We start from the raw sequence: 15716 nt of genomic DNA, 5'->3' as shown, positions 1-15716 counted from the left end.
ACGCCATTCTCCTGCCTCAGCCTCCCGAGTAGCTGGGACTACAGGCGCCCGCCACCTCGCCCGGCTATTTTTTTTTTGTATTTTTTTAGTAGAGACGGGGTTTCACCGTGTTAGCCAGGATGGTCTCGATCTCCTGACCTCGTGATCCGCCCGTCTCGGCCTCCCAAAGTGCTGGGATTACAGGCTTGAGCCACCACGCCCGGCCAGTATACCCTAATTTTCAACACTAATTTACATAGTACTTATTGTAGGCCAAGCATTGTTCTAAGCACTTTATAAAGATTAACCAGGCTAGGCGCAGGTGGCTCACACCTGTAATCCCAGCATTTTGGGAGGCCGAGGCGGGTGGATCACCTGAGGTTGGAAGTTTGAGACCAGCTTGACCAACATGGAGAAACCTCATCTCTACTAAAAATACAAAATTAGCCGGGCATGGTGGTGCCTGCCTGTAATCCCAGCTACTCCGGAGCCTGAGGCAGAATCGCTTGAACGCAGGAGGCAGAAGTTTTTGTGAGCTGAGATCACGCCATTGCACTCCAGCCTGGGCAACAAGAGCAAAACCCCGTCTCAAAAAAAAAAAAATTATTCAGTCCTTGCAACATCCTTATGATGCAAGTATTTTTATCCCTATTTTACAGATTGGGAAATGAGGCACAGAGAGGTTAAATGCCTTAACTAGGGTCACAGTTTACATCATTGGTAAATGGCAGAACCAGGACTTGAGACCAGGCAGTCTAGCTCTCCTGCCCACACTCCTAACCATCACCTTACACAACCTCCCCCCAAGTTTTATTACATTCACCAGAGTATTTGGTGAAGGAAGTCCCAATTTTGTTATGGCATTGGTAACTGTCCCATGAACTATATAGTTAATCTTAATTCCAAAAGCAAGAAGTCTGTTCAAGCATAAACTCATATCTCTTGAATCATTTTTCTAGAGGAACATGGAATGTGGTGCTGATGGGACTTTGCTGTGTCTGTTGCAGCCCAATATTTTAAATAAGGCAAAAGGTTATATATGAGCAGAATAGAGCTTAACTCCAGATAGCTAAGGAGAGAGCCCTGAATGGCAAAGAAGGCTGATAGATCTGATACTAGGGTTGAGTAGCATGCATGGAGACCCAGATTCCAACTGTATGCCATACTCAGGATATCTAGAAACTCTTCAGTCAGTCAGTGTTTGCATGCCTGTGAGTCCCTAGTGTTCTTACGGGCATAAAGAGATAAGAAACTCAAAACATAGCACCTGCCTAAAAATAGTTTAGAATTTATTACAGTGGGGGAGCCCAGGACCTTGAACTACTGCATGAACAAGACAATAAAATAAAGTGCTCAATTGAGACATGTGGCAATTAGAAGAGAGGCCAGCCTATAATAAGGTACTAATTGTGCAGGCCAGGTATCAGATACAAAAGGTAAGAGCTGCTGCTAGCCACAAGCCGACAGCAATAACATTACAGAGGTAGAGTAAATCTGTCCCACCCAGCCTTGGTTAATTAAACCAATAAAAGCCAGTTACAAAAGAGCTTCAGGGCAGTGCTGAGTCTGTGGTGCTGACGTTGCAGAGAGCTTTTTTGGAGACAGAGTCTTGCTCTGTTGTCTAGGCTGGAGTGCGGTGGCATGATCTCTGCTCACTGCAACCTCCGCCTCCTGGGTTTAAGCGATTCTTGGGCCTCAGCCTACCAAGTAGCTGGGATTACAAGTGTGTGCCACCACTCCCAGCTAGTTTTTGTATTTTTGGTAGAGACTGGGTTTGGCCATGTTGGTCAGGCTGATCTCGAACTCCTGGCCTCAAAAGATCTGCCTGCCTTGGCCTCCCAAAGTGCTGGGATTACAGGCATGAGCCACCGTGCTCAGCTGCAGAGAGCTCTTAAAAGCCCAGTAGGAAACCTTCTATCCCCAGTCCTAAGCAGACATGGCCACATTTTAGGCCTTTTGCTTTGCATTTTCACCATTAGCCCAGCACCCTCGAAATGTACAAAGTGAGTTACTGTTTTCCCTGTAGATCTGTTTCCTTTAAACACTTTACTTTTGTCCTGCCTGTACCTTGTCTTAAAAGAATGAGGTGGGAGGATCCCTTGAGCCCCAGAGTTTGAGTCCAGCCTGGGCAACATAGACCCCATCGCTAAAAAATAATAAAATAATAATAAGTAATAAAATAATGATAGAAATAAGAATATCTGTAAAGAATACTATCATAGTCTGGCCAGCAGGTTTTCATCTGTCTTCTAGACATTATAACTTGGGATTACAGTGATAGAAAAATTGCTAGTAATACATGGGTAAAGCTTACTCTTAATTAGAGGAAAGGTTATACAGTCTTCATGTGTGTTTCATTTTGGGAGAGTGACAGCATGTTTCCTATGTCTCATTAGGGCATATTTGAGAAAAGGGGGTCACAGATCCTGATTACCAAATGTGGAATTATTTAAACACACACGCCCTAATAGCCATGGAAAGTAACAAAGTCTCAAGTAGAAGTGGAGGGGTGATGTCTCCATATTGACCTGCTAGGGGAAAAAATGAGGCTCATGCCATGCTGCCTTTAGTTCCTTCCTGTTTTGCATTTTAAAAAATCATTTGCTTTCCTCCTCGGAGGCAGATTTCCAGAGACAAATGGCCAGTTCATTCATGGCTATCAACTGTGAAGGTGAGAAGGCTCCAGGTGCATGTCCCACTTAATTCAGTCATACATCCTAATACATTTGGAATGCATGGGAAATGTCATCATTTCATAGTCTCCTCCAAACCATAGCCTTCCTAGTATATATTGACTTGATGCTTGAACTGTTGGCAAGACATGAATGTGTATTTCCTATTCAAGGTCAGTGGAGATGGAATGCCTTTGGGTGAGATCACTTTCTTACCTTAGCAAGGTGAGCCTAATGGGACAAGTATAGTTCTGGCCACAGTCCTGTTGCAGTAAAGTCTTCAATATGTGAAGACTTTAAGAAATAGACCAAGAAATAGTAGCAGAGAATCTAGAAAGACAGGTTGGTTAGGAAGATAACAATCTATGGTGGAAAGACTTCCTGGCATCTTATTTCAAAGATTTGGGCTTTGCTATTAACTTGCTTTTTGACTTTGAACAAGTCAGTTTACCTAAGTCTTATTTTGCCCTCAAGTGAGTATCTTGCCAGGTTTTAAAACTCAGAATGGATCCTGGATAGGCACATATTTGAATATTGAAAAATGGCCATGTTTAACTTGGAGTTTTTAAGACTTCTTTCATTTACCACTTTGTTATACTTGATATATTTTGCTAGTGCTTTTTTCACTCTGGAAAAGAATTAAATGAACAAAAGGAAGTCGTAATTGTATGCTGTACTTGATTGAAAAAACTAAACATGCCCAGGAAATTGCTAAGAGAGATAGTTACTAGTGGGCTTCTTTTTGAATATTAGCAAATCGGGAAAAGAGGTTAAGGAAAGCTTTTGGTTAAAAAAAAAAAAAAAAAAAAAAAAAAAAAGTAAAATCCAAGATATTAACAAAGAAAATGTTGAAGTTGCTCCTGAGAACGGAGGACTCATAGAATCTCAGCCCTGCAAGGGGCCTTAGCAATCAGCGTGATCTTCCCCTTTGTTTTATCAAATGAAGAAACTGAGGCCCAGAATGGTAACTGTCTTGCCTGAGATCGAGATCGTGAGGTTAGCAAGTGGCAGGATTGGGAGTAAACTCTGGCCTCTTGATTCCAAGCCCAGTCTTCATTCCCTTTAGCACTAGCCTCCTATCTATTTCCAAAGCCCTCTGGTGAATGGCTGGAGAGCCCCTCACCAGGTAAGCAGGGGCTGTGTTCTCTCTCTCAGAGCCCATTACAGCCTTCTTTCTGTGGTCCCAGGTTCTCCCAGGGCTCTGCTCTTGAATTTGCCACTTACAGTGCCTGGAATAAGTGATATCAGCAGATTCCTGAAAGTCAAATGGCTCCCCTTTTTGATCCCTAGTACCTCGTACAGTTGCAATAACTGGTTCTCTCCCTTCCTAGCTAGTCTTTCGGATTTCTTTAAGCACTTTTGCTTTTAGTCCCTAAAAACACCCAAGCTCTGGCCTAAGTGATGTCACAGTGGCTGTGTGGCTGCACATGACACAATGTGGGCCCAGGTGCCATTCTCAACATCCTCAGGTGGGAACCTTTGCCGATTGGTCTCTGCCTAGCATGGGGTGGGGGGGCCGCTTTTTTCTCACAAAAAGCAGCATTCTGTTACTTGGCACCATAGGAAGTATTTCCCAGCCAAAGCAGATTTTAGGGATTCAATCCTAGGGTGACTCTTCTGGCTGAGGCTTCACGGCCTTCCTGCCTCCTAGGTTAGGACAGGACTAGTATCCTAAATGTTGGCTGGTATTCAGCCAGGGCCCCACCTTAGAACCCAAAATGCTTATGTTCAGGCCTGTGGCCTGTGAGCACCACCTGATAATGCCACCTCTTCATAACCATGTGTGGGCAAGATAGCCAAACCATAAGTAACCCAAGGTCACTGATAGAAACCCTGCATACAGCCCACCTGATAATGCCACCTCTGCATAACAATGTGTGGACAAGATAGCTAAACTGTAAGTAACCCAAGGTCACTGATGGAAACATCAATACTCCTCCCCTTTTTATTTTCTAGTTATTAGACAAAATTTAATTGTTGTAGTAAGTAGTGAAAGCAGGATCTGGGGCAAGAGCAGACTTTGGAAGTATATCCTGTCTCCACCACTTCCTAGAGGTATGAATGTAGGCATGCTTCAGTTTTCTCATTTCTAAAAGCAGGATGGGGAAGTGGGCAATTTATACCTGCAAAATAGAGTAGATGTGAGAATCAAACAGGGAGAGGCATGTGTAGCAAGCAGCCCCGTGCCCAGATGGAGGCAGGGGTGACACCTTCAGTGAGGGTCAGGAAAGAATCAGGACCCCACCCTACATTCAGCATATCCCACTCTGTAGCAACAATCAAGCAAAACTGGAGCCTACCCTCACAGAGGCCAGAAGGCAGTTCATTGTCAAATAAGATAATGCACTGGATTACAAAGGAGTTCACAAACTATGAGAGTGTCACTGTCATCGACAAGTGTTCATTGGGTAGCTGGAATAGTCATTTATTGTTGCCTTTATGAAGATGCTCCTGCTGGCTTACAAACTGCATGTTTTGCCTAAAACATAAGTTTTCGACAAAATGTCAAAAGGACTTAAATTTTCACATTTGTGAAACAGGAAAATTTAACTAAAATCTACCACGTGGTCTTTAATATTTCTCCCAGCTCTAAAATTCTGATTTTTTTAACCAGTTACTCTTACAAGTGGTCTTGTTTTAAAGTTGTCTCAATTTTTCTTTTCATTGCAATGTATAAATGACAGCCATGAAAAGGGAAAGTAGAACGTGTTACCCAAATGAGTGGTGTCTTCTATAGAGCTCTAGTGTTTGTGACATTTATTATGTCACACTATATATGGGTGTGTCTTTTTTTCCCAATTAAAAAAAAAAAATTATAGAAACAGGGTCTCACTATGTTGGCCAGGCTGGTCTCTAACTCCTAGGCTCCAGTGATCCTCTTGCCTCAGCCTCCCAAAGGGTTGGGATTGCAGATGTGAACCACTGCACCTGGTTCAGGTGCATATTGTTTTTTAGTAGATCAGTAAAGCCAGGAGTTGGCAAAATAGCCAATTGTAATAAAATAATTATAGTAAGTAGAAGAACTGTCAGCCTCCATGAGCTATCCAAATCCCAGACTGTTTTCTGAAATGAAGGACATTGGTAGGAGTCTGAGTGTGTGCATGAATGGGTTTTGTAAGAAGGTGGTCAGTTATGAGGCAAGAAGGAAATTTCAGTTTACTGATCACTTCCTGGTTTCCTCAATGAACTGTAATATGTGTAAGGTTTGGCTTGGAGGTAAAGTATTTTACTTTTTTTTTTTCCGTTTGTTTTTTGTTGAAGGCTGAGTATGACAGAGACAAAAGGCAGGCAGAGGGAGACAGCCCCTGCTGTAGAGAGAAAAACAGTGTAGACTTGTTGGTAGTAAAGATCTTATAAAACAGGCCAGCTCGCTCTGCCTGTCTGGACACTTTCCTTGGCTAGCAGGGTGTGCTGCAGAAGATAAGGCACCTTTCTTCTGTTAGGCTTCATACCACACCCTTACCTTTTTGAAAAAGTTTAGTGACTCATCCTATTTTTTAATGAAATATTTCAAACAGTGATTCATGGTTCATTCTTTGTTTTTCTGAGACTCATCTAAAAAGTGGGCATAAAATTTACAATCCTTTTGGATCCTTACACAAATTAAGGTAATTGTAGTGCAGGTGAATTAATTTTCTACTTGACCAGTTTTGTTTCTAAAGCTTCTAAAGCAAAGATCATTTATTTGATCTTTGAGGTTGCAGGGCTTGCTTGTGAATACTTGAAGACTATGACTCTAAAATGTGAGAAGTTCTAAAAGAAACAAACACCATGTTTTTAAGACTGTACGATTTAAACCATAGAAGGTTAATGTTATATTGATTAGGGTGGATTTCAGCTGAGAGTTACAGACATATCAGAAAAAAATGCTACCCTCTTTCAGTGGACATTTTAAGTGATTGTTTAAGGGTAGACTGAACTATTTAACTGTGGTAAGAATTAGTTTAGGTGAGAATTCAGTGTTTAGGACAAGTTCAAGAGGATATCAGACCAGCCCTCAACAGCAGTCTAGCATAATACTAGATTTATTAAATTGTCACATATTCACTTGAAACAAATTTTGGCTTAAGCCAAAAGCATCCTATTTTAGAGTTTCTACTATTTTGCTGATGTTCATGACATCTGCTAAGAAGCTGATGAAATTGATTTTCAATTTTATAGTTCCTACTTGTAGGGACCCAGAAAGTTTAATCCCTCAATTTTTGTGTTAAGTGTTTAGATAATTCTTATCTCTAAGCCAAGGGGAGATCATTGCACCTGATTTTGAGTTTGTTAAACCAGTCTGTATACAGCTATTTCATACAGGCTCCAATGGTTAATTGCCCTTTGTTGATGCTACTTTATACCATCTCAAGATGTATGCTGTTCACAAGTGCATGAATGTTCGGGTGGATGTGAGAATGTGGGTGGATGTGGTGTTTTTGAAAAGTAATCCTCACAAAGTACTTTGAGGTGCTTCCAAAGATTTGGTTTTAGATCTGGCAGAACTGCTCCATGACTTTAGCGTAGGATCTTGTCTTATGAAAGCAGGCGAATAGGACTTTTTGGCAATCTGAGAGGATGAGGGTCCTCGGGACACTTGCTGGACTGAGAACAGTGGCATTAATACATTCAGTAGAGAACTTCTATGTTTGATGTGACAGTCATGCTTTGACCCCGTCCATAAAGCATGGACTGTAGGTCAGGGTTTTGTTTTGGGTTTTTTGCCACATGATAAATATTTGTAGGGATTTTCCCTTCACTCAGCAAATGTTGTAGCTGGATTCTGCCCATCACTAGCAGTCAACACTTGGCCAGGCCAGTTCATCCTGGCCAACCCGATGAAGTGCCACAGTGGGATGGGGCCTGAGAGCTTGGCATTAGCACCACCATGTTCAAATCCTTTGAGCTGCCTACCATGGAGAGAGAGCATGGAGATTGAGGCATAAGTGGTGTACTTCAAGGCTGACCCAGCAACCCAGTCCCTGGGGCTCATGGAGCCCCAGACTCCACTTCACTGAATATATTTGTCTGTCAGTGTGGGTTAGTGGAAGAGCACACTTGTGATCAGGTGTAATGAAGCACGTTTGTCATATAGATCTGGAGGCAATTCTCTGGACCAGAAGCAGTTCTTGTTGTTGCTTTTAGAATAGCACTAATTTCAGGCATTTCTTGGTTTCGATTTCTAGAATTCTATGAAGGAATACTAGCTGATTTCCTTCGACTTCCCATACACTGCCCCCCACAGAGCTCAGATAATCATTTTGATGCCACATCTTATCAGGATTGCTGGCACTAGGTCACTCCAGAACACCTCTGGGCCTGTGGATCCGTTTCTCCTGTGACTTCCTTACCCTTGCCCCTCCCCAGGCTTAGTTCCTTTGCCTTTCTGGGCTTCAGTGAACTCTTCTATCAGATGAAAAGAGTAATTACTTTGAACATGGAATACTAATATATGGGGGCGTTAACTCTTTTTCATGCTATAAAACCCTTAGCCAAAAAACTTCAATATAAATTACTATAATTCAAATTACAAAATGATCATTGTTCTAGATCTTCCTTGGAAAACTATTAGCCACTTAGAGGAACAGAAAACCTAAGACCACCAAAATGAGACTCAGGCCTGTTGCCCTTGTGCCTCCCTGGACTTGTCGGCCTCTGGACTCAGACCTCTCATCTGTCTTGCCTGTCACTTCCAGAGTGGCCTAACCACAGCACGAGTACTGTTCCCGCACAACTTTTCTCAGAAACTTTATGGCTCACCAGTACCTTTCAGGATGAAATCCCATCTCATGATGAAATTTAAAAACTTTCTAAAACACAACTTTCTCCTACCTGTAAAGCCTCATCTCCAATCACCTCCTCTCTTCCCTACAAAGCTTGCATGTGTCCACAGACACACACACAGAGCCCTGGACATCCTGCCCCTCCCGTTCCCCACTACTACCACCAATTTTCCTGCCAGGCCCACCCGGCCCCCCTTGCCGTTCTGTAAGCAGTATGCTTCACCTGGCTCCAGGCGCTGCTCAGAGCCAACCCCTTCAGAAGTCCTTACCATGAAAAAATCTATTTATTTCACTTATGATTGTTGGGGTTTTTGTTGCTTGTGGTGTTCGGGTTTTTCTGGTACTCTTTGCCCCTTTTTTGTACTATTCATTAGTCACCTTTGTGTTAGCATTATTGTGGGTGTGTCTGTTTGATATATGTGACCAGTCACTCAGGAACCATTGATTTGAGCACATATACCAAACACTAGGCTACAGAGCTAAATAAAATGGGACTTGCAGGTTAGTAGGAAAAAAGCAAATAAGACTAGTGTTATTAGGTTGGGAGCTGGGGAAGGGAACTGGCAGGGCCTGAGCAGGGCAGCACACACAGATTATTGTCCGCATCATCCCTCTTGTGTGAGCCCCCTGCACAGCTCCTTGCATTTAGTGAATGCTCCATGAATGTCTTTGAGTTGAACTGAATAAAGAGAGAAGAGCAAACAGGGCAAGGGGCCGGGGTGAAGGAGACGGGGAGGGGGACCTAGAGGAGGCTGCCCCTCTGAGAGCATGTGCTGACAGGGTGGTTTGGGGTTTAGGGCCCATCTTCGGGGCCCTGTCCCAGAGCTCCTTGGAAGTAAGGACACTTGTAGGGAGGTGGGTCCTTGGCAAAGGTCTACTGCTCAACCCTAAGGATTGGAGTTTCTCTAATTCAAAATAGAAAAGGAAAAGGGGGTCTATATTTGCCTTTTTTGTTTTTGTTAGGGGCAGGATGAAGGGAACATATACAGTTTGTTTCATGGTTGGTTTTTTTTTTTTTTTTTTTTGCCATATTTCTCAGATTTTCAGTTGGCTAATTTAAGGAACAAATCCTTATTTGAAAGCTACTTTTGTTGCTTTTGGGAGATCTGGGGGTTAAGCAACCTTTTTGTAGCAGTATGCCTTTCTTGGTTTTGATAGGGATATTTTGAAATTCTAAGTGTGGAATGTGCCCTTCAGGTCAGGACTTGGTGTCTGGCCCTGCCAGGTACACCTTTGGCTTGGTCCTTTCCTAAATCACAGGTTCTCACTCACCAGTGAGGATCATGGGAAAACAGAGCTCCTCTGTACACTCTTTGGTCCCACGTTGTGTGAGGAGAGAACATTCTGGTTACTTGAGTAAGAGTCAGTCCACTTACCTCTTGGTCCTACTTGACACACTCTCCACCATCCAGAATATGGTCACAGTCCTGAAAGTAAGCAGACAATGCCTCTAAGAGGCTGGGATCACAAAGCTCATGCGTTCATTTAATCAACCCATGTATTAAGTGGCTATTCTGTGCCAGTCACTGGGCTAATAAGGGAGGGCCTCCTCCCCTCAAGGACTATGTGGTGAAGAGCTTAGCAGTTGTTCCCTGAAGGCCTATTACCCAAAATGACTACCCTTTTGCAAATAAATCTAACAAGACTTAGTTTATTCGCTTTTCTAGCCCACAGCCAATTAGCAGTAGTAAATAGAGGATGTGTGGGGATGATTGGTGACCATAGACACACAAATGAGTAGGCAGGAATGGAGGAGGAAGACAAAGGATCATATACAGAGATGCCAGAATGGCAGTTATAACAGTCTGAGCAAGCCAGTTGATGTGAAGCTGAGACCCAGTGAATTTCAGTAGCCCTGAGGACATCGTTACCTAACACACTTCTGTAGGTGATGTTCCTGGTAATAACTCTAAATAAATCTAAATAAGAAATGATTGATTATTGTGCTTAAGGCACAAACAGTTATAATACCCCTCCCTCCCTACCTCCCTCCTTCCCTCCCTCCCTTTCTTCCTTCTCTCTCTCTCTCCCTTTCTGTTTTAAGATTTCCATCTTAACCATCCAAATGGTTAAAGTGTGTTTCTGCTTGGAAACAAGTCACATTTATCTAGAAAGTTACTTGTGTGGAAGGGCTTATTCCTCAACAAAACCATGCACATGAAACATAACTCTTGTTTAATCAAATCATTGTCATAAATACAATCAAGAATGAGGAGTTGTCAAAGGATAGAATGCAACCACTCTGAATATTCTGTGAATATAATGTAATCTAAGGAGAATTGCTCTAAAATTTATTTTCAGTGATTATCCATTTATGAAAACCATACCATTTATGATAACAGTTTGATAGAGTGTACAGGTTATGGGGAAGTGGCCCGCAGGCTGCAGATGACAAGAGGTTTTGCCATCACAGATGTGGGTGGGACAGTGAGTTGTAACTGACTATCTCCATCACACCAGGCTGTTCTGCCAGGGAAGCAGGATCTCTTATTTATTTGATAGCCAACAACTGCTTGGAAACAGGTGTCAGCAAACTTTTCTTTAAAGAGCTGGAGAGTAAATATCTAGGGCATGTGTGTTACAGCTACTCAACTCTTGCCATTGTAGTATAAAAGCAGCCAGAGACAATTTATAATCAAATGATGTGGCTGTGGTCCAACAAAACATTATTGGTTTTGGGCTTAAATAGTAATTGTGAGAACACAGGTGATATAAATATAAATCTGTATGGCAGTAGGAAAAACCAAAAGAACGCTTGCAACTGGAGGTTGTCAAAATGTAGAGCTTCAGTCAGCTTTTGAATCATTGTGTGATATCAGCTTTTCTTTGGTTTTCCTTGAACAGAGTTTGTAATTTTAGAATTCGCTGGGCACAGGTCAGGTCCCAGACATCCCTGATCTCTGATCTTCTACTGCCCTGTTTGGTGCTTCAGAAGGGGGGCCTGCATCTTTTAATGCATTTAGGTTGTCTCTGGCAGGACTACATTGTCACTGTCCTCTGGAGAGCACAGGATTGCTGTTAGAAAATTTTAGTTGATGGACCACCAGGAACCAAGACTTTTACTATACTTAAGATGGTTATTTATTTATTATTTTTTTTAAGACAGGGTCCCGCACTGTCACCCAGGCTGGAGTACAGTGGCATGATCTCAGCTCACTGCAAGCTCCGCCTCCCGGGTTTACGCCATTCTCCTGCCTCAGCCTCCCGAGTAGCTGGGACTACAGGCGCCCACCACCACGCCCGGCTAATTTTTTGTATTTTTAGTAGAGACGGGGTTTCACCGTGTTAGCCAGGATGGTCTCGATCTCCTGACCTAATGATCCACCCGCCTCGGCCTCCCAAAGTGCTGGGATTACAGGCGTGAGCCACCGCGCCCAACCAAGATGGTTATTCTATCTCTATGTGTCATGACTTCTTGTCACTGTGATAGTAACTGTATTTGTTGAGTCAATGTTCCTTTGGGCAAATATGTAATAGCATATTTAACTGCCTTTCAGCCATTAATTCTCTGCCACCTTGGGAGGAGTGGCCCTGTCCTTATCCTTCATTATTAGTCTGTGCAACTTGCGACTCTAGAATGTCTGTCATTTTGAATAGTAGTTACTGGTCTGCCCTCCTAACTTTTTGGACATGTCCTTACTATTCATAACAATACTGAAAGCCTGCCTTTGCCCTTCAGAGCCATAGTCTTAGGAAGCATACATGGCCAGTGCTGCTTTTGAATGATTTCTTCTGCTCTGTAGTTACTTGAGTTCTCAAGACAGAGATATTCCCTGCCTGTGATGTAGCCTGTGCTATGGGTGGCTTTTCCATGGCACCTACATCTGGTGGGGCGCTTGAGCCATCGCAGTTTCTAACTGAGAAACCTGGTTGGTGGTGCAACAGGCCAGAGAGGGTAAGATGAAGAAGAGAAGGGAAATCTATGCTTTCTGTGTCTTGCAGCACATGCTGTGGATAGACATTAGTCATTGATTCTTAGTTATTTCATTGCTGTCTCCAGAGACTTGAATTGCAGCTTCTAGAGAGAAAGGGTGCTTTGCTCAGCACTTGTTTCTGAAGGAATGGATGTGTTTCCTAGAGAAAATACATGTGCATAGCCTGTGAGGTGTACAGAGTGTTGTGATCTATATCGTTCATCACAAGCTCTTCCACCATTTCCCTCAACCCTCATACCAGCAATCTTGGGAGGAGGTGGCCAGGGCTGCAATGTAGGTGTTTTCACAGGTGAGGAAACAAAGGCACATGAAGCACCCCACAGCCAGGTGGTAGGAAAACATCTTTGAGCTCACTCCCCTTCTCTCTGGCTCTCCTTTTAAGTCAAAATTTGAACATATCTACTGAGGCACTGTCCACCCAGTAGATCTCTAATAACCAAAGAGACCTAGGTTCTAGTGCTACCTCTAAATTGCCAGGCTGGGCCAGGTGCCATCGCTCATGCCTGTAATCCCAGCACTTTGGGAGGCCGAGGTGGGTGGATAACTTGAGCTCAGGAGTTTGAGATCAGCCTGGGCAACATGGCGAAACCCCATCTCTACAAACAAAAACTAAAAATTAGCCAGGTTTGGTGGTGCATTCCTGTAGTTCCAGGTACTTGGGAGATTGAGGTGGGAGGTCGAGGCAGAATTGACCTAAGATGGGCCACTGCACTCCAGCCTGAGTGACAGAGTGAGACCCCACCTAGTCTCAAAAAAAACATAAATTGGCTGTGTCTGCTGCTTCTGCTCTGGCTGACCTTGGGCAAGGCATTTACCCTTTAGAGGCTTCCTTTTTATTATCTGTCATGTGAGGGTCCTGTTTCAAGAAGGCTAAATTGACTCTCAGAAGCAGGGAAGAGGACTCATGTTTTAAATGAACAAGGTGATTAGGTGGCTTTGCACATAGGGGTTTGCAGATAGGTAATCACAGCTCACTTTGGGAGTAATTTTGTCAAACCTCCTTAATGACAAGACAACACCAAGTTTCTGGATTCTTTCCTCTCTCTTTCAGATGCCAGTATGGACAGAATAGCTTATGATGCTTATCCCCACCCACCACTTCCGAGACATTGAGCGGAAACCAGAATACCTCCAGCCGGAGAAGTGTGTCCCACCCCCTTACCCTGGTCCTGTGGGAACCATGTGGTTTATCCGTGACGGCTGTGGCATCGCCTGTGCCATCGTTACGTGGTTTCTGGTCCTCTATGCAGAGTTTGTGGTCCTCTTTGTCATGCTGATTCCATCTCGAGACTACGTGTATAGCATCATCAACGGAATTGTGTTCAACCTGCTGGCCTTCTTGGCCCTGGCCTCCCACTGCCGGGCCATGCTGACGGACCCCGTGAGTATGTCTGGGCTTGTTTTGACCAGCCCACACTCTGCTCCTCTGGCCCTGGCATGGCCATAACCTGCATGCTCCCCCTGGACCTTGGGAATTTGGAGAATAGGAGCGCCAGGGAAGGATGAGGAAGTAGACCTCTGCCTTGTTCAGAGTTCTGTGGAATTCTGACTGGGGAAGAGGGGTCAACACCTGTACCACAGCCCATCTGTCTTGGTTAAATGATACTATAAGTACATGGATATATACATTCATTGGGCCTGCTGTGGGAGGGGTTTGGTCTAGGGGAAACCTGGCCTCTGGTTTAAAAGACACAGATAACCTTGAAGACTGGGACCAGATGATCAGAGCAGAAAGCATGCTGGAGGGTTGGGTCAGGATGGGGCTTCCCAGTGAAGACAGTGCTGGAGCTAGGTGGACTTCAAATTAAAGCCACATCCAATTCCAGGAACCTGCACGGAAATGGCCTTCACTTTGCTTGGGCGAGGTGCGTCTTTTCCTGAAAAGCTGGACAAGCCTGTTTCAGGCCGCAGCAAGTGCCTCTTGGTGAATATCTGTGGGTAAAGCAGTAGTGTTCTGCTCAATGACTTAGCTGAATATACCAAGCTGCGCACGTGGCTATTGAATGTTTGTGCACCCTGGTATTAAACCCTCTGTTCTGTTCCTTTTCTTGTATGGGCAAAGCAAGAGAATACATTATTTGATAAAGACCTTCTGTGGCTTGTTTCAGTACGTGGGACGTGTGTGTTTAAATTAAGAGAGGGAAAGCACTGCTACTAGACACTGACCATACAGATTTTGTTTCTGTGAGCCCCAGGGACAGTGCGGTAGTGATGATAATGATGGGCCTGAGCTAGTTCTTGTCTCAAAGGGCTCCATTTCCTGCCGGTTCAGGTGGTGGATTATTATTATTCATCCATCCCAAAGGAAAGCAGCTCTCCCAACTCAATTACATGTCAGCCACTAGTCCAGACAGCATCTCTGTTCATGCGCATGCCTCAGGGAGACCAAACACACCGGCAGGCAGAGGCCTGTTGGCCTAGTATTTAGTACTGCATGCGGGACAGCCATCACCTGAGGGAAACCATGTATATGGGTATAATCCTAAGTGTCCCCAAATACAAGGATATGAAAGAGTTTTCCCGGCCGGGCGCGGTGGCTCAAGCCTGTAATCCCAGCACTTTGGGAGGCCGGGACGGGCGGATCACGAGGTCAGGAGATCGAGACCATCCTGGCTAACATGGTGAAACCCCGTCTCTACTAAAAAATACAAAAAAACTAGCCGGGCGAGGTGGCGGGCGCCTGTAGTCCCAGCTACTTGGGAGGCTGAGGCAGGAGAATGGCGTAAACCCGGGAGGCGGAGCTTGCAGTGAGCTGAGATCCGGCCACTGCACTCCAGCCCAGGCGACACAGCGAGACTCCGTCTCAAAAAAAAAAAAAAAAAAAAAGAGTTTTCCCAGCAGCAGCATCTATGTGGTCATGCTGAAAATAAGTTAAGGATTTATTCAGAAATGTTTATGATACCATTGCTATTGGGGATGCAGAAGTAAAAGACATTGCTTCTCTCAGTTCATAGTTTACTGTCTACCAAGCCCCAGATACTGTTCTAACCCTCAAGATGCCCTCTGTCTAGAAAAGACAGGTGACGATAAACCTGTGTGATGAAGGTTGTGGCAGAAAGAAACATGGATTGCTGTGGGAGAACAAGGGTGGGGAGATTAATCAATTTATAGAGGTGACTGCTTGGAGGAAGCAATGCCAAACCAGCTCTTGTCCAAGCAGTGGACATTGAGGACAGGAAGGCAGGCAGAGGGAGCTGCTTGCAGAGACATAGGAATGCATGAACGTGGCTCCTCTAGGCACCAGGAGTGGTGGGAAGTTAGGAAGAGAATGAATTTAGGTTGGTGACATGGGTGAGGTGCCTAAGGAGGAGGATAGGAGTTGGATGATGAGGGGCAGTTTGGGGCCCCTAAGGATTTTCAGCACA

At 44.2% G+C, this 15716-nt stretch overlaps 1 protein-coding gene across 8 annotated transcripts in view; it reads left to right on the top strand.

Moving 5' to 3' along the window:
* Nucleotides 1–15716, top strand: part of ZDHHC3 (zinc finger DHHC-type containing 3) — a 59072-nt gene that overhangs the window by 2548 nt on the left and 40808 nt on the right. For all 8 annotated transcript variants that reach the window (XM_030935978.1, XM_030935966.1, XM_030935971.1 and 5 more), the window contains one exon: nucleotides 13403–13732. In XM_030935978.1, the coding sequence (XP_030791838.1) occupies nucleotides 13427–13732 (306 nt within the window). In that variant the 5' untranslated portion in view covers nucleotides 13403–13426. The remainder of the gene's footprint in view (nucleotides 1–13402; nucleotides 13733–15716) is intronic.

The sequence above is a fragment of the Rhinopithecus roxellana genome, chromosome 1 (genome assembly GCF_007565055.1).
Source record: "Rhinopithecus roxellana isolate Shanxi Qingling chromosome 1, ASM756505v1, whole genome shotgun sequence".
In the NCBI taxonomy this organism is placed as follows: Eukaryota; Metazoa; Chordata; class Mammalia; order Primates; family Cercopithecidae; genus Rhinopithecus; species Rhinopithecus roxellana.
Note: the sequence above shows the minus strand (reverse complement) of the source record. Positions and strands in the feature narration are given on the sequence as shown.